The 27,788-nt window shown below is 52.8% G+C and overlaps 1 protein-coding gene across 1 annotated transcript in view; it reads right to left on the bottom strand.

Moving 5' to 3' along the window:
* SKAP1 (src kinase associated phosphoprotein 1) overlaps positions 1–27,788 on the bottom strand; it is a 156,439-nt gene that overhangs the window by 12,565 nt on the left and 116,086 nt on the right. Inside the window, exons 5-11 of the mRNA XM_032989632.2 lie at positions 17,520–17,600; positions 16,541–16,624; positions 14,937–15,061; positions 14,115–14,178; positions 13,146–13,310; positions 7,905–7,967; positions 2,037–2,134 (exon numbers count right to left, since the gene is read on the bottom strand). Coding sequence (XP_032845523.1) covers positions 2,037–2,134; positions 7,905–7,967; positions 13,146–13,310; positions 14,115–14,178; positions 14,937–15,061; positions 16,541–16,624; positions 17,520–17,600 — 680 coding nt within the window. The remainder of the gene's footprint in view (positions 1–2,036; positions 2,135–7,904; positions 7,968–13,145; positions 13,311–14,114; positions 14,179–14,936; positions 15,062–16,540; positions 16,625–17,519; positions 17,601–27,788) is intronic.

Raw genomic sequence — 27,788 nt, 5'->3', positions numbered from 1 at the left:
CTAAAACGGCAGCCTCGATGCTGCCGAGTTTGCTTCTGTGAGATTAATTCTGCGAAATTAATTGGGACAAGATTGAAAAGGAAATTAAAATGCAGCTGAGTGAACAGGCTTTTCAAACACCTTTCCCCCCCCTCCCTTCGCCGCCTCCCTCCTTCCCCCCCCCCCCCCCCCGGCCCCGCGCCGCCTCCGTTCTGCGGCGGCCGCGAGCATCCGTCGCGCAAAGTAATTTACGGGGGAAAAGCTCTCAGGACCGATCGGTTACGTGTGAGGAAGCCAGCACAAGAGTTGCAATCTGGAGCCACTGAAGAGAGCGAAAACCCTGCCGTGACTCCAAGCTGTGTCCCCGAGCTGGCACGGGGAGGGGAGGGAAGGGGGGGGGGGACGACACAGCCGACCCACTCAGCCATCGGTGGGATGGACGGAGGCGCCGGCAGCGGCGTGGGCACTGGGGGCTGTGGGTATCTACCCCCAGGGACATCCGTGGGTTGCTCCTGGTGTCACCCTCCTGGATAAATGAGGTGATGTGGGTTCAGTGCCTGGAGCATGTCAGCCCCGTCCCGGGGGGGCAGCAAGTCGCTTAAATGCCGCCGTAAAGTGCTTGGAGATCCACGGATGGGGAATTTTCAGCCTCCCAGAAAGGGCCGGCGAAGCCCAGGCTCAGAGCTGCTGGTTGCTGCTGCCAGGGATGCAGCTGCCTCCACGGGGATGCGCAGGAGCTGCCTCAAACACGCCGGCTAAAAACAGCCACGGGCCGCGGCGGCTGCAAACCTTCGGGGTGGTGGAGGGGGGTCATCCCCCCCCCTCCCCACCCCGGGCTCGGGGCTGTGGGAGCGAAGGGTGCCCGCACCATGGGTCAGGCCTCGAGGGCTCTCACGGATGGACAAAACCTCCAATTTGAGGCCTGAAGCTGCTGCTGCCGCTCTCCTGCCCATCACTGTGGCGTCTGATCGGCCCATGTCCATCCTGTGGCTACACCAGGATGCCAAACTAAATCTCTTTTTTTTTTTTAGTTTTGTTTTGTTTTGTTTCTTTTTTTTTTTTTTTTTTTTTTTCAGCCATCAAACGCGATCTTGGAGGGGCTCTTCAGCTCCAAACATCCCTCCCCACCGCCGCTGAGCCACTGCTGCCCTTCCCCGCGTTGGGCGCACTTGACCTTCCCCAGGTGGGTGCCCCACCGAGGGCGGGAGGGGCACAACCACCGAGTTCATCGCCGCCCCCCGCGCCAGATCGGGGTGCAGAGCGCGTTGCAAAACACCTTCCAGACCACGCAACCCCCCTCCCCTGGTTCACTGCTGACCTCGAGGCGCAAAGTGCATTGCAAAACAAAGCGCACCCCCCCGCCCCCCTCCCCAAGTCCATCGCTGCTCCCGTGCCATATCAGGGTGCAAAACTCATCACTAGCAAAATGCAACTCTCCCCCCCCCCCCCCCCCTCCAAGATCATCGCTGTTCTCGTGCCATAACGGGGTGCAAAGCACATTGCAAAACATCGCCCATAAAAATGGAACTGCCCCAGCTCGTTGCTGCTGGCTGGGGCCACTGTGGTCTGGTGGGGACCGGCTGGGAGCCAGGACAGAGCCCTGCGGGGACAAGCAGGGCGGGAGAGGGGCACAGGCACCACTGGCTCTGCTCTTGCCCCCGCAGACCCGTTAATGCAAACACTTAATTTATTCACCTGCGCACGCCTGCCGAAGGGAGCCCTGGTCACACCCGGCTGAGCAACTCAATTACCCCTGTAATACCTGAGCAACAGCACGTACAGACTCCATTACCGTGAAAAAAAATAAAAAAAAAAAAAAAAAAAAAAGCTTGCTTTGGGGCATTTGAAATGCCACGTGTGAAGGCAGGGGATACAGGGCAGGAGTGGCACTGATGGGGCAGTCACGGAGTGGGGAGCGGGATGCCGGGGTCCCCTCCACTAAATTGCTCATTTAACTGCTTTGGACCTTGATTTTTACTGGTTTCATCAGCTCTTGACCTTACAATTGAGCCCCAGCCCCATGACAGTGAACATGGGGCTGCCACCGACGCTCTTACCTTGCTTAGGATGTAGATGAGGTCTCCGCGGTGGAAGGAGAGCTCGTCGGGGTGCTCGCCGCTGCAGTCCCACATGCCTTGGTAGTAATTAGCGTAATCTCGCCAGGGACCACCTGGGGAAAAAAAAAAAAAAAAAAAAAGAGAGGTCAGGGTGACAGTGAATTTTATGGAGATATATTGGGGTTGTGGGGTGGTGTGTTGGGGAAGAGGGGCTGGTATTTGTTGGGGAAAGGAAGGAAATGCTGGTGTTATTCATTTTGCATTTCAATTAAAAGGCAGAAGGCCAAAGAGGTACTGCAAGAAAAAGGGGCTGGTCAACAAAGAAATGCAAGAACTATCTACTAAATACATGAAAACAAGTTGGTAAATGTTTCTGTTTCAGAAAACCCTGAATTAAAGCTGCTTACTGCAAACCACAAAGGGAACCAAAGATGCCTCCCCTCTCTCCCAAGTCCCTCATCTCCTTCTCGGGCTCAAACCAAGCTGTCCCCAAGGTGGGCATCTGTAATTTGGTCAAGGAGGGGACACGTGGCACCAGCTCGGCTGGGCAGTGTCCCTGCCATGGTGACAGCTAGTTACTGGCCATGCCAGAGGGCATGGAAGAGGAATACTGTTAATTAACGTCGGTATTTGCATGGGGCCTCTGGCAGGACGCTGCTGGGGAAGGTGATAGCCAAGTTTATTTATTAATTAAAGAGCCCAGGCAGGGGATTGCAGTCAGTGGAGCAGGGCCCACGCAGCGAGCAAACAGCACCGACTGCTTGACCGGGAGCGCCCGGAGCAGGATCAGGGATGGGAGGAGAGCAGGGAGCAAACATCTGCCTTCACCCCAAATTCCTGGGAGGTCAGAGAAGGTCCCAAACCTTCTTACAGCACGATACAATATGATAGCTCAGGTCTGGATCTTCCCACTGAGCTGTGAGTTTGGGAAGGCAGAGCTTTTGCTCAGTGCCTGTGGTCACAGCCTGCTGTAGAAAGAGAAGGGAACCAGCAAACTCTTTTTTTTTTTTTTCCCTTTTTTCTTTGGAGAGGCAAGTGATCTGTTTGCTGAAAGCCGTGGGTTTGGGCTGATGAGACTGTTGTCAAACGGTGCCAAGGCTGGGGACCGCCCTGGGCTAAATGTGCGCGTGGGTTTTCTGGAAAATATCGCAGCAGCATTTCCAGAACAGAACATTTCCATTTTTGTCATCTCAGAATGGCATTTCCCACCCCAGAAACTGGCCCAGAGACCAGAGCCACCACGAAAGATGGGTGTCCGCCATGGGGGGAGAAAGCATCCCACCTTGTGATGGGACCAGCTGAGCCTGATGCCAAGATCTTGCAGAAACAATGACCAGAGGAGATGCTGCTCTGCCCAGTTCGCAGACTGGAGAAGTGACTTGTCCCAGCACAACCAACAGATCCTTTACAGAATCAAAAAAACCCACCCCAACCCCCCCAGATTCCCAGTTTTCAAGCACACAAGACGACAGTTAAAACATGCTCCTGGACCAAAGGCTTCAGGCAGGAGCCTGCTCTGATGGCACAGCACCAAAGTGGGGGTGAATCCAGATGTCACGACATGGACGTCTCCATGATGTGACCCCCATGGATAATTAAAGTCAGTAAAACCACGTTTAGCAGGGGGGCGGATTTGAGCACTGGGGCTGTACCAGCAGTCTGTGCTGCTCTGCCACGCGGCTGAACCAAGCCCAGAAAGCATAAATAGAAAATATCGAGCACATGTTGGAGGAAATGTTTCTAATATGGTATAAGGGACCGAGTGATAAGGGTGCATCTGGAGTACTGTGCCCAGATTTGATCACCTAAATATGAAAAAGGACATTACAGAGATGGATAATGGCACAGCAGGGAGCAACTGGAATGACTCAGGGACTTGGGGAACTTAAATAGAAAGGCTGGGAAAAAAAAAAAAAGTAGGTCTGCATCCTTTGGAAAGTATTAAAGGGGGAGCACACAGTGGCGAGGAAAAGATTGTGAAGGGAATAGAAGGAGTAGGAGCTACTGAGTTATTTAAGCTTGTGCTAAGTGCAGGAACCAGAGGTTATGAACTGGAGACAGAGGAAATATCAGGGCAGGCAGGCGCTGAGCAGGAGGATGAGGCAAGCAGCAGCTTTGGTAGGAGCCAGCAAATTGTGTAATTAACACAAAAGGTCGTTACGGGAGGGTGTGAGGACAACACGGCAATGTGGTGAATAACCTGGTACAGGGGGGACGGCGCCTGGCACCGACCTGCTGGTGTCCCCTGTGAGAGAAGGCTGGGAAATAGTTGCTCTGCTGGTATCTAAAATACCAGTAATTCTGTGGAGCATCATCATTAACTTGCTAGCAAAGAGATTTAAACATAGAGATCCCCCAAATCGGCCTCTGCTCCTCTTCAGAGGTCTGCTCTGGGTCATTAATGTAGTGGGAAGGGAAGGGGGTTTGGGTTGAGATAGAAAATATACTTTCCTACAAGACATTTCCAGAACCCAGAGCGCCCATTCCCCACCTGGAGCTCCCCCAGGACAGTCAGCCTTGTCCCAGTTGTCCCTCGTTTACCAGGAACACTTGGGAGGTGCCTCCCTATCCTGCATCTGCTCTGCCCTGCTTATCCTTGATGACCTTGGAGGCGTCTTGCCACCCTGCCAAGGAGCAGCCCCTGGTAAAACAGAGACTTTGCAGGAGCCGTGCGCACAAGCCTGGGCATGATTCTCTGCGAGTACAAAGGGAGAAAGTTTTCCAGCCCACAGGAAGGTTCTTGCTCCCAAAAGTTGGTGTATTTTTTCCAACGCTGTCAGCTGGAAGATCTCACTCCTCCCTCCAATCCTGCCTTCAAAAGGTCAGGATTAATTGTATGAGACGAGGAAGATGCTTCACGATGAAAGCGCGGCCAGGCTCTGCGCTCCATTCCCAGCCACAGCTTCAAAAGCAACAAAGATGTTTGTGCCAGCTACCAAGAATATCTTGTTAAAATTGAGACCGTTCGCAGAAAAGACATCCTGGCTTGTATTTTAGCACTTAGAGATAAGGCCAGGCAAGGAGAACTTCACTCTGCAGCCTCCACAGGGGATGGTGGATGCCCGCGACCCCCCTGACCTGCCAGCTCCAGGCTGGGTGGGATGTGGGTTGGATCCAGACAAACTATCCCAGGATTCCTGTATTAATTCTGTTCAATTTTACAGAAAATAAGTTACATTTCAAAAGCCCCAGCACCCTGTCTAGACGTTTAAATCTGTGTTCAGGGCAGAGCCGTGATTTCAGTGCGACTGATTTACACCGATGGAAGTGGGACGAGAGCCTGCTCCCATGTTTATAGGCCCTGGAGTCATTAAGAAAATCAGCCAGATGTGACAACTGCATCATTTTCTTCTGCAGCCTGAGCAGCCCCAAGAAGAGGCTGTGGGAGAGTCACAATCCACCCCGACCCCTTTGCTTCAGGCACGTTGCTTCAGAAGCCTGTTGATGCTGAAACCTAATGACAACCGTCTGCAGCTCAGGGGTTTTCACTGCTGTGCTCATGCTAGGTGAAACCTCCTGCCACGCTAAGCGCAGGGGACTGTGACAGGAGGCAGGCTGCGAGGCTTTTTTATTTTCAAAGTAGAGGAATTCTGCTCTGTTTGTATTCAACTGGTAAGCTCGCGCTGCAGCGGCAGCCCCGAAGCCTGTCCAGCGCAGAAGGCAGGGACTAAGCAGCCTTGAGCAGAGCAAATGGGTGTCTTGGCAGGAGCAGCCTGAAGCTCTCAGCTGGATTTGCTGGGCTGCTCCAGCATCGTGGCATCCTTGTGGTTCTTAGAAATTAGAAACAATGGTTTCCCATTAGCCAAATGCTCATCTGGCACTTTGGCCGTGTGATATAATTAAGAAATAGCCCTTTCCCTCCCTCCCTGCAGCCCGGCCCTCTGCTCAAGGACTCCCGGCATCTCTTTCTTGCCCTTGGTCCAGTTGGACAGAAGAAGAAATTACCAAGGCAAAAGGCACGAGGGTCGGGGTTCCCGGCGCCGCGATAACCTTTCCCTCTTGAAATGCAGCCCAGCATTTCAGAAGCAAGAGTCTAATGTATTATTTAGTGTAAAAACAGACACAGGACTTAAAGCAATCATGACAATGCTAATAACTAAACCAGTTATAACGATTAACAACAATTACAACCGCCAGGCAGATGCTAATGAGTATGAGCAGGGTGCTTAAATGGCTGGCAGGGCTGTGACAGGCAAGAGCCAAACTCCTCGGGGTGGTCTTGGGGTGCAGGTTCATCATCACCTCTGGCACCAGCCTGTCACGGAGCTGTGCTCTGCTCCACGCTGACTCCCACCCTCAAGCTGGAAAACCCACGGGGGAGCTGCTTTTCTGCCACTTGATCCCTCGGAGGTTTAAATGCTGGGGCAGTTGTGAAAGGCAAAGAAAAACGTGTGTGTGTGCATGCATGTCCCATCACCTTCTGCTTTCCTTACCCTGTGCTGAAGAGACTCCAGGAAAAGCGCGCGGTCCTGCTTTATGACCACAGCACAGTTTATAAAGATCAGGATGTCGTTTTTTCCAAGCTCTGGGTGCTGGTACCGGCTGCAGCTGCCACATGCTCCAGTGGCCAAATAAGTCATCGTGCCGGGGGGGGGGCAAGAAACAAGCTCCACAAAACCATGAGGAGTGGAGAAAGGCTGATTTGCTCCGGTCTCTGCAAGCAGCTGGGACTCAACCCTGTCTGTACTACCAAGATTTTGATAGAAACAGGCTTGGGAAGAACTGCCCAGGAAACATCCGAGAGGGTTTGATGTTGGCTAAAGGGAACCGCTGGATCAGGCTTTCCAGAAACACTGGGAAGTTGGGCACGAGGGCTCTCGGACTGCTGGGAGGGGTAAACCAGCCTGGGGTGCTCGCGCGTTCAAGAGAGCACAAGCACGTGTGAAGCTGGTTTAGCCGCCCACCACCCACAGCACCCAACACCGAACCCCTCGGGTCTCCGTCACCCCATTAGCGGGACGCCTCAGCGGGTCCCCGGCCGGGCAGGCACCCCAACGAGCTGAGCATCACCAGGGTGAGACCATCCCCTCCGAGCTCTGGAGCGGGAGGATGGCTCGGGAAGCTCTCCCGAGCTGGGCTTTGCCAGGAGGATGTGTTTTCCCACACGGCGAGGAGCGAGCAGGAAGCCCCTGGTCCGTCCAGCCCCGGCTGCTCGGACACAAGCGCTGCTTTCCTGCCTCGGGGCGGAAGCGGCGATGGAAAGTGAAGCAGGTGGGACCGGGGAGGAAACAGACCTTCCGCTCCCATCCCACGGTGCAGGTCCTTAAGGAAAAAGCAGGGGTGGGGGCCCTGGTGACCGTGACAGGCTCTCGGGCTGCCGGCGCTGGTTCCTGGGGTGATGGTGCGCATCCTTCCGGCTTCCCGCGGCGAGATCCCTCCCTGCAGAGGCTTCCTCTGGGCCGTGACTCGCTTCCTGCCCTCTTCCCAGTTTGCTTCTGCCCCAGTGCCTCTCCCCAGCCCCTTGGGATGCACCGGGAGGGCTGGATCCCACTCCGCAGTCCAGGATGGGATGAGGGACAGGGATGGGGGTGTCTCCTTGGGACATCCCTCACACACAGATCTCATCAGGCAGGAGAGGGGATGGATGTTGGGGCTCCTCTGTGGAGAGCTCACTAAGGCCATGGGGTGCCCGGCCAAAAAGGAGAGGCATCCCCCATGCCCATAGCATGGAGAAGATGGGGAGAGCTCCCCAGGCCCGGGTTACCTGAACTTCACCAGCTGCAGAGTCTCCTCTGTCACCCATCCATCTGCTCTTGGTGCCACCCCCCACCCTCCACCACCCAGGATGCTCAAAAACGGCCGGACTCAGACACCCCCAGCCATGACCTGGAGGTCCCTTGGGTTGGCCAAAGCAGGGTGGGCTCTTACCGCTTCTCTGTCTGCTCCCGGCACCCTTGCTGTCCTCTGGGAAGGGGGGGTCCAGCTCCTCATCTGGGGGGCAAACAGAGCAGAGAAGTCACGGAAGGGCTGTGAGCATTACTGCTGCACCAAACCCCTAGGCAGGCAGAGGGCTGTGAGAGCATCCGACTGTCAGAATAATAAATTCCCAGCTTAATTGTGAAGAGTGGAAGGGAGGAAGTCACAGATAATATTTTAAAACGAGTTGCATAAAAATATGAATTGTTGTTAACACTGGTAAAAACAAATCACTTATTATAGCCTCATAAATTTAGGCAGCACTTTGCCTAGTGCCCTATAGGAAGAGATGCTTCCTGTGCGGGACTCGTAGCCCGGAGAAAATGAGACGTTGAGGGGAAATGCCAGGACAGAGAGGAGAGGAAGGATGGGGGACAGAAGCAGAAATTGAGGAGGAGAAAGGACCGCAGGCACGGGAGGGCAGGGGATGGAGGATGGGGAAAGAGGATGCAAGAAATTAATAAGAAATGATACAATGGAAAAGGTTAAGGACAGAAGGGCTGGAAGTCACAGGGAAGTCCTGCAAAAGTGGCTAGAGACTGATGGGAGCAAGGATCTACACATAAATAAGTTTAAATAGGATTACTTAACGCCAAGCCAGGTGCAACCCATCCAGCTTGAGCTGCTCTGGGTGCTGGGGCAAGCCGGGTGCGCAGCACCCACATTAGCTGCCGTCCCAGCCCAGGCTTCCTTCTGCAACCACGAAGACTAGAAGCAACCTAATAAAATAATATAAACAAAACGCAACGCTGCTGCTGGCAAAGGGCTGTTGGGGAGCCTGGTGCAGAGGAGGTGTCCCGGTTGCATCTCAGGGGACGCGGCTTTGCTGTCACCTTTAGGCAGAGCCAGCAGGAGCCAAGCCTGGGTCCTCTGCTGCTCCCACGGCACCCGGGCAGGGAAGTGCCTTTCCGAGGACGTGGCCCCCGCCCCAGCCGTCTCTCCCACCCGGCGCTGATCAATGCAAACCAGGTCAGACCTCCGCTGCCAATTACAAATTGCATCCCAAGTTGGAGGGTCACTGCAAACTGCTCCCCCATTAGACGGGAAGCGGCACCAAAAATCTTTTCTAAATAAATCAGACTTTATTGTAAAGCTCGGCCACTGACGAGACAGAACCTCATTAGCATTGATTTTAAAATAAATTATTGAAAGTGGCTTTTGCCTGCTCTTTGCATTTGTAAAAGAGAAAGTAAATGTATCCGTAACAGCGCTCTCCCCGCATCATTCCCACACATGTGCCCCCAAACCCTCGCAGCTGGATTCCTTTGTATTTTAACCGATAGCACCGAATCCCCTAATCCCATTTTGGCATGAGATGGAGGGCACTCCAACTGGCTCCTGTGCACTGTGAAAACCCCGGAGCCATCCTCCAACACGGGGCAGCATCCTTCCCCCACCGCTGCGGGTGACACCCGTGCCCAGGGTCTCCCCACGGCCGCCCCCTCCTCCTCTCCGTGCCGCGCACACCCCTTGGGCTCGCGCCCGCATCCTGCGGGCACCGCTTCCATCCCGGAGCCAGGCTGTCCTCAGGAAACCTCTTCCCGGAGCCCTTCCCTTGGGAAGCGACGGCCGGCGCAGGGAAACACGTGCCGCGGAGGAAATGCTGCCGCCGGGTTTCCAAGAGGAGCAAAACTGCGCGAATCCTGCACGTGGAAGGGGCGAGCGCTTGCCAGCTCCCTGCCCGGACGTGGGTGCTGGGCAGCCGTGGGTGTCCCGACCATCCTGGGGTGGATGTATCTATCCCTGATTCCTCCCCGCTTTTTCCTGGGAGCCCCCCCCCCCCCCCCAGATTGCAGAGCAGGTCCCCCATTGCTGGTACAGCGAACGGGGAGTCACATCTACAACCCCTCACGAGCTCAGGCAGCTCCCCGGGTCCCAGCCCCTCACCCCATATAGAACTGCTGCTCCCCCACATCCTTGCTCTCCAGAAGCCACGCAAGCCTGCCAGGCAGGAGCTGGGGAGCCTTTCCAGAGGAGGCCCCTCTCCATCTCAGCCCATTTTTTTCCATATTTGATGAAACGAGGCATTCCCCAACCAGAAATCAAAGCCAGGGACCCCCATCCTTGTTTGCATCGCCCACCTGAGACATTAGCTGGGCAGCTGACCGCTCCACGGCTTGGACAAGGTCCTCTCCTGTGTTTCAGTCCTCCGTGCCTCAGTTTCCCTTTCTTTTCAAAGCCTCTGCCCTGCTGACCACTCACTCCGTGCCTTTTGCAAAAGGTGCTCAGAGGAAAACCCCAAGCGGTGCCCGATCCCCAGCTCTGCCTGGCCTGCTCAGGGCCGGCCGCCCCGCGGCTGATGGACGGAGCCTTTGCAGAAGGAAAGGAGAAAACTCGCATGGGATTTTTCTCGGGAAAACGTCGTGGTGGGGGGGCGGCTGGCATCATTTCCCCTCAGCTGACCACAGCCACCTCCACTCGCTCTCCTGCACCCCATCTTCTCTCGCAACGCTGCGGCGGGGCCAGCCACAGCCTCCCCCTGCCCGCAGCACGGGTGCAGGTCCTAATCTCGGGGTGGTGCTGAGTCCCTGCCAGCACCACGGCTTTTGCTGCAACGTGCTGGCCCCAGGCATAGTCCTTGCAGATTCTGAGCTGTTGTAATTCCTGAGCGGGGCCCGGGGGGATGCGACAAGCTCCCCCCCACACTGCAGCCCCGAAGCCTGTTGCACCCGGGGTGCTTTTCTGAGACAAGTTGGGAAGCGGCCCTTTGCCTTCCCAGGGCCTGGGTGCTTGATCTCAGCCAATATCTGGATTTCACAGTGATGCATCAGAGGGAAATGCTGAAAAACACGTCTCCTGGGGGCTGTACTTCTTCCCCCCATGCCGACACCCTGTGAGGAGCATCACAGCCTCGGCCACATCACCCTTGAGAAAATGCCTTTACTGGGGCAGCACATCCCCGTGGGCATCCCTGGGCACCCGCACCCGGGATCCAGAGCCCCCCAGCAGCCCCCAGCCCCAGGCACGGCCGAGGAGCCGGGGGCTGCGCACCCCACCGCTGTGTCGGAGCAGCCTGGGCGTTGGGCAGATTCTCAGAGGAGCTGTGTTTTAATGTAGCAATTTGATTCAATTTTCCACTCTATAAAATTACCCATCACTGCTCGTTGCTTTCTAACAGACACCTTCACTCTTAATTTAACAATCCTATCGAATTCTGCCAGGGAAATTGGAAAAATTTATCACCTGTGAAATTTTATTTTTCCTTGGTTGTATCTGTTTTTGTAAAACTTCATTAACGACGATGACTTGCTGAGGAAATTATCTCTTCATCTCCACCCCCCCTGCCCCCCAACCCCCTCCTTTCTCTTTTTCCATCTCCCTCTTTCTCTATTTTCACTCGGGACACAAGGGAGGTAGCTGGATCCAGGAGATCCCAGCTTGGATGGGGACTTACCCTGCACTTGCTGGAGCTCCCAGGGGTGGGAAGGGCCAGAGGGGATGAGCTCCAGGCAGAGCAGACCTCTCCTACCCGCCCCTGAGCCCTGCGACTGGTTTCTCACCACTTGCACATTGGGCTTTTGCCTCTGCAGCAACGTGCCACCACCAGTGTTCAGGCTGGCAGGGAATTGGGGGGTAAATCTTGGCCAGACAGCAAAGCCCCTGGGATGGCCACTACGGCTGAAGGATACTGCAAGCGCCCTGCTGAAGCTGCTTGCAGGGTTTGGGCTAGCGAGCAGCCTCAGACACAACTCTCCGGGCTGGCTTAGGAACCTCTTAGCAAGCTTTTAAGAAGCTGGGATGGGCAGGACAGAGAGACCAGTAAAAGCCCATAATGAAAGGAAGGGTTTGGCTGGGATGTTCCCTCCTCCACCACAATGCTCTACAGCCCCAGCATCAGGGGATCTGTACGTGGGAGCAGGAGAGCAACACCCCTGGGGACCAAGGGTGAAGGTGGCTGGCAGGGGCAGCTCCAGCTCTTCCGAGACACTCTGCATCCCAGAGCAGGGGCAATGGTGGGGTCTGTCCTTAAATCCACACTGTGGAAGCTCCCAGCAGGATCCCCCATTAGCCCCGTGTGGAACAAACCTCACGTCTAATCTCTGCTCTGCAGTCGGCAGCCCGGAGTTGGATGCAGCTGCCAAAGCAGCCAGGGATGCTGAAAGCCCTCGGCACCTCACACACACCAGCCTGGGGACCCAGAGGGTCCTGCTGAGCTCAGGGATTACTGTAGCTACGCCCGGAGGAAGAGAAAGCTGCTCCCCGAAGAGCTGAGGATGTAAGCAGAGGAAGGGAAGGCCAGGAAGGAAAGACAAGAGATGGGCAGAGGCTGAGGATTGTGCAGGCAGCCCCAGAGCCCCAGCTCCGCTCCTGGCAGCTGCCTGGATGCCACTTGCAAACCACTGAGCAGAGATTTCATTCAGCAGCAATAACAAGACAAAGATCTTGGGCACCATAAAACTTTCTGGTGCATTTCTTTTTTTTTTTTTTTTTTAATCATTACAGATATGAAGTTCTGAAATAAGTAAGAAGAAACAAGGACCTATTTTTCATCTCTGAAGGCAAACACTGAGGGACCCTGCTCTCGGGGATGGGGTGCAGAGAGCTGGGTGATCCCAACCTTAGTGCAGAGGCAGAACAGCACATGGGTTTGAATAAGGCTCAGGTGACACGACCAAGCCCTGGGGCATGTCACACCATGATTTCTGCTATAAGTGTAAGAAATATTGCAGACCGTGTCACCCTCGCAGGCTGTTTGGTTCTGTGCCAGGAAGATTGCTCCTGGCTCCTTTAACCAGTAGCTGCTGCCCTGCTACCTCCAGACCTCATCCACTGTTAGTGAACAAGCGCTAGTCTTTAATGCAGTTATTTTATCATCTCTTGGAAGGCCAGTAATCGTGTTACAGCCATGACTGCATGCCCAGAAGGGAGCATTTTCATCATCTAAAGTCTGATTTTCCAGGTAACACAGCCCAGAGATTCCACTCTCACCAAACTTAATATTACTCGAGCTGAACAGGGCACAGCCTCTAAAAGCCACCTCACCTGAATTTACAAACCCTCCACGTCACCAGAACAGAAAGGGTTTGCTCTTGTGGTCCATCAACCAGTCTGAACAAAGAAATGGGGTCAAACCTCTGAGTTATGGGTCCATTAAGCTCAGCAGAGTCCTAGATACATATGTTGTGTGGCCAAGGTCTCTTGCCGTGTTTGCAGGGCTGAGGCTAGGGGTTGGCTCGGGTTTTGGTTGCTCACCTGGCAAAACCTCGTAGATGTCATCCTCGTCCACCTCAACATTTGGCTCATCCTGATTCAGGGTAGTATTGTGGGATGCTGTGTTCACAGAGTCAGAACTGTCCACGTCATTATAGAGCTCTTCTTCGTCCTCCTCATCACATGGGATAGTGAGGGAGCTCATGTCTGGCAGGAGAGAGCAAAAGCATGGTGAGAAAGAGCAAATCAAGGTACCAGCTGGATGCTGGTGCTTTCAGTGAGTTGAAATCAAGTTACAAAGCCTGTGCTGCTGCACTTTGTGCTCACGATGGACCTTGCAGGGAGTGAACTGTCCCCTTGCTTGGCCCATGAGCACCTGGTGTAAAGAAAATGGGATGGAAGGTGAGAACAGGCTAAAACAGAGGAAGAAAACAAGGAAGTCTGGCAAACGCCAGAGAACAAAGCCAAATTCAACAAGTGCCTCAAGGAACTGAGCCTGATCCCATTCCTAGGGAGCTGCCTATGGATTCCAGAGGGTTTCCATACACAGGACTGGAGTCTTGTCTCAGTTTTGCTGGTCTCAAACTGGAGCAACTCCAGTGGAGCCAAAGCAACAGCCCATCCTTCATCAGCCAAGCACAGAATAGCAGATCTGTGACCCTGGCAATGAGGAGCGATTCCCACCCTTTTCTTGTCCCACTTGGTGACACTTGCAGCCTTTGCAAGATCACAGGGCTCTGTTCTCTAAAAACAGCCAAAAGCGCTGAGGAGTTGAAACCAAATACAGGTGGGCTCCGAGCAACCTCCTCTTTTTAACGACCTGCTCAGAAGAGCAAAGCCTCAGAACCTCTCTTTTGCTTAGAGGGGATACGGGGACCCCAGGAAGGTCCTGGCAACCAGCACAAGCCCACGTGTTGCTGGAGGGAGCAGCCCAAGCCAGGTGGGAAGATGCTGCCAGGATCTGCCCAAACAAACAGGGCACGCTGGCTTGGGCCAAGCTGCCAGGCTCACCTTTCAGGAGGAACTGGATCTGATCCACCCAGTCTTCAGCCTCGGCTGGGCTTGGGGCTGTGAACTGGAGAGAGGTTCACCTGTTATTGTGCTGGTTCTTGTATGTAGGAAGAAGAAAAAGATTTGTGGCTAGAACAGGGGATGGGGATCCTGGATCTGCCATTCTCTACCCTGTGGCTTTGGGAAAGCCATTTCACTTCTTTATCTCCCTATTCCAAACAGGGAAACAGAAGCGGAACAAGGCTAGACTATCCCAGAGGAAGGCTGTCAAGCCTAATTCATTAAAATAATTCAGATGAAAACCACAATCCCCACTGAATATACTGTACTGACTCTGAACCAACACTCCACATCCAAAACCTCCCTGAAGCTCAGGAAAGCTCTCAAGCACACTGTGTGGATTGGGCCAGGTTTTTCATTACACCAGTTTTTAGGCTCCCCCCTGGACACTCAACGAACTGACAGTTTAAATTTAACCTGGCTCTGAATTGCTTACTTTAAAATTATCTTTCCAAACCCAGTCTTCTACTGCTTCTAACCTATATTCTCACTTCACTCTTGTGCCCCACAAATGCCCCAAAGAGAGCCCAGGATCACTCTTGTGCCAAGTGAAAGCCCATGCTGAGATGACCTGCCGAGAAGGAGAAGCATCAGCATCTTCTCCAGTGCCTTTTGGTTTGTTTTACTGGGGGGTTGGAGAGTCACAGCTTCCCTGATGCTGCAGATCCCGTCTGCACCTCTGTCCCCAGACCTGGGACTGTGTGTTTTTACACTGAGTGCTCAAACCAGCATGGAAGGTCCATTTCTTCCCTCAGTTCCTACCTCATAGGTGCGTTTGCCAGGGCAGATTAACTCGAAACAGCATCTTTTGCGAGAGTCTTTGCGGAGATGGAAAGCCAGCCGGGCACTATAGTGCTCAATGGAGAAGTTGCCTTTAGGTTGCTTGCCTGGAAGAAGAGAAACGTGCTAAATCTGGAGCTTGCATTTTTTTATCAAGTGCTGCTGGGTGGTACAGATATCTTTTGCTCATGTAGGGAAACTGAGGTACACCATGTGTCAATGGGAAACAACCAGAAAAAACCCCTTCAGGCTAAGCATGCCTACCTCCAGGAAATCCACAGGGAATATTATAAAATCTTTATAAAGACACAGTAAAGAGGATGCCCTTTTAAGCCTCAAGAGATTGCAACCAGCCAGCAAAAGGTTGCCAGGGTCAGAAGGTTGCACGGGATGAGCTGGTTGTAATGAAGCAGAGACCACTGCGTACTTGGGGAAATATGATACCAGTGACTATTCTGCTGGTAAGGCATTAACGGGCTGGTGTACAGGAAGAAATTCCTAGTGGAGCCTTTGAGAATTGGCCTGCGGATCTTGCCGATGCACAGGCGTGGTTGGTGTCAGCCAGAGTGGAGAGAGGGAATATCACTGCAGTTATCTGAGGTGTTTTTATTTACCCCAGCTCATTATTTCTTTATGAATCCCCTTGAGGAAGTGGGGGAAGACGATTCAGGCTGTTGCTCTTAACCTTTTCTAGATTTGCAGATCCTTAAGAAATTTGCATGGGTGAAGGTCAAGCCCTGTAGAAGGATCTCAGCCCATTGATACAGGTTTATTTCACTCTGTTGTCTTCTGGAGAGCATTTGGAAGCTGACAACTACTTGTCCCTCACAAAAACAACCAACTATCAACCCTCGGCTTCAACACCGACCTCTGCTAGCAGCTCACACCCCTGCACATCCCCTGACAGGGTGAGAGGAGTGGGGAAGCTTGTCTGGAAACAACAAGTGCTCAAGATCCTCAGACAAAGGACATGGAAGAAGGACAAAGACCCAACTTCATCCCCACAACCCACTGGAGTTTAATCCTGTCCTAGCTGCAGACTGGTCACTGTAAACCAAGGATATACGTGTGTATTTTGTAAGCCATTAGCATGCCGTGTTTCTGGATGGGTGGAACAGAGGAAGGCCATCTATCTAATCATGCCAAACTCTGTTGGAGATATTAGCTGTCTGTTTATATGTACCTGATGGAGCATGACTGCAAAATATTTATATACACTGACACATGGATTATATACAGTCACTTAGGGGGTTGAAGCCCAGCTGATGGCTAATGGAAAACTTGGTACATCATTTTATTTACACGCAGCTCCACTCTTGTGTCTCGCTTCTTTTGTCCCATACCTATAAAGGTGTTTGAGAGGAAGCAGGGGGTGTGAAGCAAGCTAACACTTACCTTTCTAGAACCTGCATGTTATGCCTTGATAGGGAATTACAACCCTCCACGGTATGCGCTTTTCTCTTGTCAGGTATTAGCCTGTCCTTCAGCAAGGGCTCTTCTGTTCTCTTTTCCAGCCCTATCTGCACCCTCAGCTGCCACCCACAGTTTGGGGACCAGAGGCAGATACCTCATATCTCATAACTTACTTTTCTCATTGGCATAGTAGTAAAAGGTCCTTCTGTTGAGGACACACCACCGCTTCTGCCACTCTGAGCCAAAAAAGCTGTGCTCTAGAAAGAAAAGGACAGAAAAGGAGTAAAAAATATTACTTTCTGTTCTTTCATTGTATGACTCAGATAAGTGTTTAGGGGAAAGACTAATTTTTTTCCCAACAAAATCCTGCAGATCTCTGGCACAAAATTCAGGCAAGCAAATTTATATACAAAACCTCAACCAAGGAGAGCCAGCTGACCAGGCTGGAGCCCCTGCAAGCCTTCCCCAGCTCTCCAGGCAGTGCTGAACTGAGCTGAGCTGACCCTTAATCCTGCTAACCGGGAGGGAACAGAACTTTGAGTTAAACCTCCCTAACTGAGGTTTAAGCAAACGTCTTTCACTCTGTAATTGGAGCAAGCTAAAACATGCACAGGGCCAGTTATACAGCTCAGCTGATGGCCATGAGGAAAGAAGGGCTGTTCTTGCCTCATACCACCTGTCATACAGTAAATAAATCAAGATAAAATCTGAGTGATGAGGAAATAATTTGTAGCTTTCACAAGAGTCAGTAAAATCAAGATAAACCTGAGGCTGACTCACAGTCCTTATCTCAACTTGCTAATGTGTGTGATGCTACGAACTACCTTGTCTTCACTGGGATTTTATCCTCATTAGGTAGTGCTCGTTAGAAGGGCACATCTTGCCTTAGAGGACTGGGCTGCTTCTTAATTCAATTTCTGGGTTTTAATCTTTATGCAGTTTGATGATCTGCAAAAGAGAATAAATAAAGGCTGTGCCCTCCCTGTGTGTACGATCCCTAAGAAAAGCCTGAAAGATTCTGCATGTGCCTACAGATAAATCTGCAGAAAAGATGTATTTTCCTGTTCGTTCTTCATCTGAAAACTTTAATTCTTGGTAATTCTGAGGTGACATCCCCAAGCCTTATCTTATGACGTACTTGTCAGGCCTTACCTCGAGACCTCTTCTCCAGATATCCTTGCTTCAAAATGTTACCTGTGTCTTGGACAGACTTTGGTGCGATCTCCTCCAATCCTAGAGAGAGCAAAGCAAAGCAAAGCCTTGGGATTTTCCATTTGCATAACTCCTCAGCACAATGTTTTTCAGCCCCCTTCTCTGCAGAAGAGGCTTGGGAAGGCAGATCAGTGGCTGGAGGTGAAAATCATGGTCTATCACAATCTCACCAGTTATTCCCAACCCTGGTTGCAGGCTCCCAGAAGTCCTCAAGGAAACCAGGATCACAATTTACACAGCTGGTGCTGCTCTGGGGGCTGATGCTCAGCCCTTCACCCTCCAGCCAAGGCTCGCTGGGTCCCTGGGAGCCTTTGGCAGCAGGCAGGATCTGGTCAGGTTTATGGGCTCAGAAAACATGATCCCCTTGTCCGATGTCTAACTCAGGTCTAACTCAGACCACAGCACCTCGCCCAGGCTGGTGGACGGACCCTGTGGCCACAGAGGAGCTCTGGCATCACCGCACGAGGTGGTGGCCACATCCCATCCCCAAAACCAGCAGGGCCAGGGCGTCCCCGAGCCATGGCTTGCTGCTGAGGTCTCCCCCTCCTCTCCTGTCATCATAATTTGTACTAAAGTATAATAAAAAATGACTAACTAAATGCCACCTCCTTGGTGCCCAGCCTTGGCAGCCTTTTCCATATGAATAACTTCCCAGAATCCCAGTTCACAAGAGCTTCTCTTGTTTTCTTAGCGGTTCTCAAAAACATCCAACTCTTGGCCCAATCCATCCCCCCGTCACCTCCCTCATTCACAGGCTATTTTCCTTTCTGTGTTTGATAGTTTGCAAGCTCTGGGCTCTCTATAAATCCTTGGCAAATGGGTCTCGACGCGAATGGCAGACACACAAAGTTTGGGGTTGGTGGGAGGGGAAGGCTCCCTTATGTCTGTCCCCTCTGTTGGCTGGAAACCGGATCCTTCAGAGACCAAATCCTTGGCTTGTGCAAAGCTCCCTGAGGCGGTTCAGCTTAGGGGAAGCCCAGGGTGCTGTGAGCTTGCCCCTCTGCAATGCCTGGAGGACATGAACAGTCCCTTCCCGCATGGAGAAAACTCATTTCTCTCCAGTACGGGTGGGGTTGAGCTCACTTCTGAGCCTGCTCCAGGGCAGTGAAGCCTGGCAGCCTCGGTGAGGGTGGAGAGGAGCAGGGTTTCACCTTCTGTATGTGCCACTCGCTGCACAAGCGGTCAGGGAGCCGAGAGGAAATTGAGACTTGCCTACAAATAGCGCTGAACATCAGGTTTATTATTTTTCTTATAACGAAAACAAACCAGGATGCTGGAAAGGACCTAAATCTCCTTGCAGAGTTCAGACTGGCCAGTATCAGAATTTTCCCAATGCGGTGGGATGTGCAAAATAATGTCCCGAGCAGCTCCTGCACCCTCCGAGGTGGGACCCTGCACTGCCTCTGCCTCTAATGGTACTCGCTACCTTCTTGAATTCAGGACAGGGCTTTGCAGCAGGCAGCCCATCAGCCCCAGACAGGTTGGTAGAGTAGCTGTGAGCAGCGGCCACAGTGTCCCCTGCGCTGCCACCCCCCAGGACACCAACCTGGCACCCCCCAGGACGCTCAGCCAGGCACCTGCCTGGCACAAACATGCCCAGGCTTTTCCCTAGTGACGCCGAGCATCTGACTGGTAAAAAGGCACACTGTCTTCTCAAATCCAAGCTCCGACCCCTTTTGTTAATGCAAATCTAAATGTCATTTTATGGGACATTTATAATTATGAAAATGGGACGGTGCTGCCGGATGCACAGAGAGACCCTGCGAGTATGAATATTACATTAATGTGCCCAACACCAGCTCGCTGATCCCGCTGGCAGGAGCATAAGAAATGCTTGAGTGAAACTTTTATTTAGATGTTAAGAATCCAGGCCCCAGCGGGGTGACGGAGGCAGCCCCGGCGAGATCCCATCAGCGCGAGCGCTCGAATTGAATTACCCAGGGGGGAAGGCAGGAGCTGCAAGTGCTGCTTTGCTTATTTAATTTCATTTACTTTCAGTACATTATCAGCATGGGGCTTCCCTCTGCCCCCCGTTCCCCCCAGAAAACCAGCTGCGGAAATTGCCAGCGTGCAGGATGCTGCTGTCACTTGAGCCAAGGCGGGGACATGTCCAGCCACCTAGGTCCTCCTCGGGGTGTGCTTTCTGCCCTTTCCTCAGTTGCCAAGAGAGATCTGGGGAAGTGCAAGGACCTTTCAGACACCACAAAGAGCAACCAAAGCGGGGAAGCAGCACGGATGTGATGGGAGCCAGCAACCACCTCTTCCAGCCCCACATCTCTCTTTACCCATCGGCGCTTGCCTGTAAGCAGGCAGGACCCCTGGGGTAGCTCCTGCCTTCTCAGTTGTGCTTTGCCCTCTTTGAGACCAATTTTCCAGCAAGCAGATCCCATGTTTCAGGTCATTTGTGGCCCTGGGTTGCAGGATCTGCTGGGCTGGCAGCTCCCCGGGGCCGGGGCAGCTCTGCAGCATCGCCTCTAAAACACTGTCAGGAGCCCAGATCTCTCGCTCTGCAAGAGACACTGTGCCTCAGTTTCCCAGCAGGAAAATCAGAACGAAAGGAGACTCCCTTCTTAAATACTCAGTGGCTGCTGAGACAAACTAATACAATTAAGGAGAGGTTGCGAGGGATGATTTGATTGCACAGGGCTCTGGAAATTTTAAGTTTTACAGAATATGACACGAAGATGACAGCTGTAACCTGTGTGTGGCACGCAGCCTCTCTAATGCAGAGCCGAGAAGATTAAATCTGTGCGAGGTGGGTGACTGTGGGGGACGCGGTGCTCGGGGCTCTGCCTGGCTGCAGATGGGCTGGGGCTACATGGGGTGTCCCCGACCCTCCCCATGTCCCCAGCCTGCCCCTAACAACAATCCAGATGGCTTTTACTAGCAGCAAATAGCTAAATTAAACTGCAAAGACAGTCCCTGGGGTTTTTTATTTCTTTAAACCGGCCTAATGGACACCCAGAAGATCCAGAGAGGTTAGGTGGGAGCCCAGACCCAGAGAGCAATCTGGTTTCTAAGGGCAGAGGGTTTATTTGCCCAGGCAGCCTCTGCCAGATGCCAGGACCACACAGCTGGCAGGTAAACCACACCTCATCACATCTTCTAGGACTCCAAGTGATGGAAAAGCCAGCCCGTCGCCTGGTCATCTGTTCCAGCCACTAACGGCCTTTCACCATTTATAAAAACAGAGAAAGAAAAGGCTTTAGATTCATCTGAGAGACACATCTGTGCTCTCCCAGACACACGGCCCCTCTCCGGTCGCTGCTGGCAGGGCTGGGGCTGTGTTTGGATGGTCTCAGTGGTCCCTTCACCCTGGCATCTCCCCCAGCCCACCCCTTGCCCAGCCGCTGCCCCCCCCCCCCCAACATGTGCCATGTGCTCCGTGGCCGAGCCTGATGAGCCCCCCACCTTTCCCAGACACCTCCCAGTGCCACCAGCTAACTCAAACCCCTCGTGGCCTCTCCTCCATTCTCTGCAGCCTGGCTCCCCCAGGGAGCTGCTCATCCCGAGGGATTTTCTCGCAGATGAATTTCCCAATCCACGATCCACGTGGCTCCATCTGGAGCCTCCCACAGAAGGGCTGCACATTGGTGGCACCGGGAATAGCTCTGTGCCATAAACCTGGTGTCCACTTTTCTGTAGAGGATGCAAAGCTGCAGAAAATTGGAGCCAGAGACCCACGCCCAGGGGTGCAGGAGCAACTCTTTCCTTTCCCCTCTTTGTTGCACCTCAACCCTTACTGTGATATCACCCCCCAGGTGCTGCCAAAGGATGCTCTCAGCCTCAAAGGCTTCGCTCCTGCATCAGGCTGAACCCAGGTCACCAACCAAGCCTCTGGCTTTGCGGATCAAACAGCATCTTTTGGGCAAAGTTTCTAGGAGTTTGGCTGCCAAGTGCCGTGACCGTTCCACCCCATCCTCGCCATGTCCTCAAGGACCTCTGGATTTCAGCTCTCGCCCCTCTGGTCTCTGAGTCATGCACACCAGCTGCACAAAATGTCACAGTAGCTGCAGCCAAACATGCCCGGGGGCCGCGTCGGTGCCCACGCTGTCACATCAACCGACTGTGCAAAGGGATGGAGCACGGAGGCACGATGGTTACAGCTAATTCCCCATCCTCCAGCTTATTCACCAAGCTCAAATGTGCCAAGAGCAGATTCTGCTCCCGGGGACTTTGCAGGGAACACCCAAATACATTTCAAACCAGAGCACAATCGGCTGTGATTTCCCAAAGCCCTCTGTGGTGGCTGCGCTCTTTTTCCACTGAAGCTAATGAGAAAAAAAACAATCAGAAAGAGACAAACAACCCCTCCCGCTGCCTTCAAAGCGAGAGGGGCTGGGGAAATGCTGAAAGCTTTTGGAAATCGCACCCACCACCAAGGTCTGCCACGGCAAATGGGTCCAGGATGTGGCTGCTGGGGCTGACGGCACTAATGGCCACTGCCAAGTGGCATTTGTGGGGCTATTCTAACACAAGTTTCATACATGTGAAAACAAGGAGCTGTTTGTAAGCCACGCTCCTTTCGGGCTCTGATGGGAGGATAAACCTGCCCGTATTTAAACCATTACCTTTTTTCAAGATCAAGAGGATCTTGAAAACATCTCTGCTTTCCCACATCATGATCCACGTGGGTGCAGATCCCTTTTCCCACGTACCTTTAATCAAAGTAACCAGCCAGATCTACCCCACAGTCCAGCCCCCCCGTGGGGACGACGCGAGTGAGCTTGGCCCCTTGGCTCCAGGCCCCGGCTGATAGAGGCTGGAGACACCAGGCACAGCTGGGCAGGACCTTCTCAGCACCACTCAGATGCTGCAGCCCGGCGAAGAAGCCAGCAACGGGCACGGACCCATGTCCCGACCAACTGGAGCAGGAGGAGGCAGGTCACCGCGGGAGGCGAGCCACCATCCATCAGCGTGGTCCCCATGGCCCGTGCCTCCTCGTCCCCCCTGCTCCAGGTCACAGCCCAATCTCCTCGGCGGCTCCCAGGCCCCCCGTGCCCCTCGCACACGCTTGCCTCCGTGCCTCGGGAACGTCGCCGAACCTCTCAGCGCCTTGGAAACGGCTGGGGATCATTTATAACGACAGGAACGAAATGAGCAACTATTTCAAAGAAAATGGGGAACTAAACAATTGTCAACATGGATCACATGAAATAGATCTTGTGCCAGACTAATTTTATTGCATTTTTTTGAGCAGGAAAATAAGAAAGTAGATGAAGAAAAGGCAAGGCACAGCAGAATAGATTTATTCAGGCTTCAGCCTGACTTTTCAAAAGAGGCTAGTAAGCAAAATTCAGGGTGTCGGCATCCACCCCAGGATAACTACCTAGATCAAAAGCTAGTCGGCAAGCAGGAGGCAGTCAAAAATCAATGGCAACAAATCACCAAGAGGAAATTATCAACCGAAATATCCCTGTGTTCAGCTTTGGGATCAGTTGTCCTCAGGCTCAGGAGCCCTTGGACGCTACACGGCATCCCAACCCAAACAGCCCATCCAAAAACTGCAGCTAAACCCCAAGCTTCCTCTGGGACAGGCGCGGAGTTACTAAATGCTGTCTTGTAGAAGCCAGTACAGACCAGTATTGAAGGCAGGAACCAAGATTAACTGGTCCCAGGCAACGGCGGAGGCTTTTGACAAGTGCCGACAGTCAGGAGCAAACACAAAATCCATGGACGTTGCTCATGAAAACCGCAATTCTCACCTGGGGTTGAACGGTGCCTAATTAACTGCCTTGCCCCTAATGTCCTCATTGGACCACAATTAATGACCAAAGACAAACAAACAGGGGACATACAGATGGACCTTTGTTAGGCACTGAGTTACTGTTGGATTCGTTGTTGTTTTTTTCAGAGGAGTCCGTGACTGTGGTTTTTATGATTGATAAGCAAACAAGAGAAGAGACAGTCAACGGCAAGCAGTTGAACAGTTGACTGTAGATTGGCCTGGAATTTAGCCCAGGGGGGTGGAAAAAAGTCTCCAACTTTTATTGGTGTTTTTTTAAATTCTGTCTGGAAAATTGAAGAGCAAGTTTGAAGTTAAATCAACTTTGCGAAAGGGAGAGGAAAAAAAAAAAAAAGAAAATTCAAAGAGGAGGCAGAGCCTTTGGCCCAAAAGTTTCCTTCCAATTCACTAAGTCTATAATTGCAAAATAAAAAACACTAAATCTCAATATCTATTTGCACAGCTCATTAGCCAAGGGCTTACACTCAGCAAAGAGGGAGGGAAAAAAACCCCTTCAGCACCAAGTGGATTTGGGGAGTTGCTATGGAAACCGGTCCTTCGCAGCCTCATCTCGCAAACCCCTGCTCAGATGGGTCTGTCTGTCCACCCGTCCACCGGCTTCCCCACGACGCAATTTTTTAAAGGCCTCTAAAAAAAGAAAGCGCAATGTATGAAATATATAAATATATAATCTGTGTAACTCATTCCCCTGTTACTTCTCTCCCCCAAACATAACATTATGTCAGACATTCGACCTGCTGTGCTACCGGGACAACATGATTTACAATGTGAAAAGGGAAAACCTAAATCATCACGTAATGAAAACATTAAAGTTAATGCATCACAAGTGAGGAATTTATTACCATTAACTCCAATAAACAGTTATAAACCACCCGTCCTTTCCTGTCCACGCGCAGGGACACAGGCGCAGGGACTTCATTAAGCTCAACTTTCTTTTCTTCTTCACTAGACCGCTCATGTGTGCTCCAACCGGCCACCATTTATTGTTAACTGGACTGGCTCATTTTCCGGGGACTGGCGAAGGTTTGAAGGCCTCATCCATTTCCTTCCACGGGTGGCTCGGCGCAGACAGATGGAATAGGAAAGTTCACGAGACATGCAGCTCGATGAGTTTATTTAAACGCCGCTGAAATATATGCTTTAACAAAAGCCAACCCTCGCCCTGGCCCTGTACGTCGTTACTCAAAGAGGCTGATGGATAAGTAATAACATATGGGCACGCTGTGCGGTTACACCGGACACCGGCTTACCTCAGGGTGCACTTGGCCAAATATTTGCTTCTCACTGATGTTACACCACCACTTTGGAAACCTAAGCCCGACATCTGAAGCCTTATCGAAATTCCCCCCGGCGCGGGGGAGGACGGTGAGGCGGGCTGGTCCCTGCGTGGGACCGTCTCTCCTCGTCCCCCTTTGCCCCGTAGCGGGTTTCAGGAGGGGTCCTGGGGGGAGGTTCGGGGATGGGAGCTGTGGGGATGCGATAACAGGCACTACCAGGCAGTTATTAACTACTGGCTCAATCCTGAGATCTTTGCAGAAAAATACCGCTGGCTTCAACGGGAGCTGCAGATCTGACCCATTAACTGCACTGATGGGTTCGTTATTGCAGGGCTGACAAGGAGGACTTGAATGAAAACGTGTTTTTCCCACAGAGCACAAACGTGTCTCCGTACCTGCAGCGGGGCAGCACCCGGGAGCTCGAGCCAGGACCCCGCTGGAGCTGTATGAACAAAGAGACGGTCCCTACAATGATCACTGTCACACGTGTCCCCTCGTTAAATGTTCAGGGGGGGCTTTAGAGATGCTTCTCCTCTCCTCCGGGCTGAGCTAAAAGGAAAGCAGTGGAAGAGTGGGGACAGGACACGGCATCGAGGGGACCCTGGAGATGCAGCCCTGCTGCTGCGTGCTCAAACTGGAGCCCTCCTCGTCCCCGCCGCTCCCCGAGCGAAGGCACCGGTGGTTATTGGTGCAGGGTGAAGCTAAGCAACGTTTGCTCCTTCTGCCAGAAGGAAGGTTGCTCAGCCATTCTCTGGCTTCATTAAACACCCACTTGTGGAGCTAACAGGACCAAACACAGGGATTCAAGGGATTTGCAACATCCATTCCTCCCAATTCCCAACAGAAGCGAGTTTCCTACCCAGGAGTTTCCCACTGGAAATATTTCACCAGCTTCAATTTTCTCTGGAGGCTTGGACTGTCGTCATGTCCACCCTGGACTGTGGCAGGATGTCAGTCCAGATGTGAGCATGGTGGTTTGGGTCCAACCCCAAAAACCCCTCTTGGCCTTCCTCCCCAGATGGGCACCTAGAAGGGCTCAGCTGCTCTGCAGAGGTGTCACAAAGTTGTGACACCCCCCAGAAGACATCAAGTACAGCACTTCTGGGCCCTCCCGCGTCCTCCCAGACCAGGGCCCCTCCACATCTTTCATCCACCAACTTCCCTGCCAGGAACAAATGATGAGGACGAAGGGAACCAGAGAAACAACCAGAGTGAGGAGCACTGGGAAGAAAGGACCCAAGCAGCAAACGCAAACTCTCGGTGCCCACAGCAGCACCTCGGGCCGCTGGGACGTCTGCCCGGGCTCCGAGGGGGGATATTGGCTTTGGGGGGGCCAAACCACATCACCACATCGTGCTTCGGCGTCCCGCTGTGCCTCCCCGCCACGCTCTGCCATCCGGCGTGGTGACCCCGCGCCCGAGAGCGGCTCGACCCGAGCCCCTTGCCACAGCCACAAATCAGTGCAGCGAAATTCCCAAAGGGCAGACGTGATTTTAATTTACGGGGTCTCGGCAAGGCTGCGCAAAGACCAGACACCTGTTGGCTAAAGTCCATCTTACAGCTCAGGCCTTTTATTCCTATAAAAATTCTGTACCACGTAATCGGCAGCCTTGACACAAACGATTCCTATAGATCACTGCGGAAAATCGAGAGGATTTAAGGAGAGAGGAGGGTTAGGAAAAAGTAAAATAAACGACATGCAATTTTTCAAGCGGAAACAATGGCAATATGAAGATATATAGGTGTCAGCCATTCTGTAGGAGGCAGGAGGCTGTGCTCTTTTACCTCTTACAGTGTCACTCTCATGACCTCTACCATTTGAAATGCTTTGATTCCACCTTGCCCAAGGGATCTCTGAGCGCCGGGGAAGAGATGAGGAATGCCCGCGCCTGACCTCACCTCTACATTGTCTAACGACTGACAGTATAAATCAGTTTTTCCCCTCCGCAGACCCGAGTGCCAAGAACCCATGTGAGAAGGCTGGAAATATTAAATGATTTCCCTGAGGGTTTTCATTGTTACTTGGTTTCTCTCCTGTAACTGTAGAGCTGTGTTTCACATGAAGAACAACTTTCCCCCGAGACCTCAATTTGTGTATAAAATGAACGGGAAGGGGGTGGGGAAGAGGGATGCTGGCAGCCAGGGAGGGGAGCAGGAGGGGCACGACAAAAGCCGCAGCGCAAACTTGCTGTGCTCGTCCTTCCTGGCCTTGTGCAAACCAAACCCAGTGCAAATCCAGTAAGGAGATATCAAGAAGAGGTCAGCGAGGCTGCTCGTGTAAGGGGTAAAGTAGACAGGAGCCATCCTGTCGTTGGAGACAAGGTGAGTGAGCAAATCCCAGAGACAGAATAAAACCAGCCAAGCGTTTTCGGCATACCTCAGCCCATTGTGGCCTCGGGAAGACGCCCAGCTCGTGGGATAAAGCGGGGTCACAGAGCTCACGGAGGGCACTGGAGGCTGCAGCCAGCCCCGATGCTGGGGGTGCACCTGCACACCGTAGGGAAGCGCAGCCGACACGCGGGCACGGTGAGGGCACAAGTGAGCTGATTCACCCTGGACCTTCCCCTACGGGTATTTTCCTGTTCCTGTAACCCTGACACTAACGTGCTGCCACCTTCTCCCTGGTGACTGAACAGCAGGTCAGGCAGAGCCATCCTGCTGCCTCCTGAGTTCAGTGTTCAGTGCCCGATGTGGTCATCCCAAGACAACTGGTGGGAGTTATTCCCTAATTGCCAGTGGATTTATTTCTCCCAGGCACCAGCCCGTCTGGTAGCATCCTTGTAAGAAGCCTCTTCCACAGCCAAAGACTCGGTGCCAAGCGCTGGACGTGACAGAGAGAGATTTTAAGAGAGACCTGGGGTGAGAGTGGGGCAGGCAACGGGCTCCGCAGGCAGGAGCAGGCAGCTGGTGGGGACCGAGATGGGTGACAGCAACCAAATTCCGAGTTACTGCGCTGAAAAACACCCAGACTGGGCAGCAGAACAGCTTAAAAACCATCCTGAGCCTACCTGCAACAGGCATTCCTGCCCAGCTGGGACAGACCGGGGGTCTGGGGACAGCCACCTATGCCAGCGAGGGGTACCTTGGTGAGCTGAGCCACATTGGCTGGTCTTGGCTATCTTTCAGGTCCACAGCAAGCGAAGAAGCTAACAGGAAGTCTCGGGGAATCAAATCAGCTTATTTTAG

This window comes from Tyto alba, unplaced genomic scaffold, assembly GCF_018691265.1.
Source record: "Tyto alba isolate M040663 unplaced genomic scaffold, T.alba_DEE_v4.0 Super-Scaffold_12, whole genome shotgun sequence".
Taxonomy (NCBI): Eukaryota; Metazoa; Chordata; class Aves; order Strigiformes; family Tytonidae; genus Tyto; species Tyto alba.
Note: the sequence above shows the minus strand (reverse complement) of the source record. Positions and strands in the feature narration are given on the sequence as shown.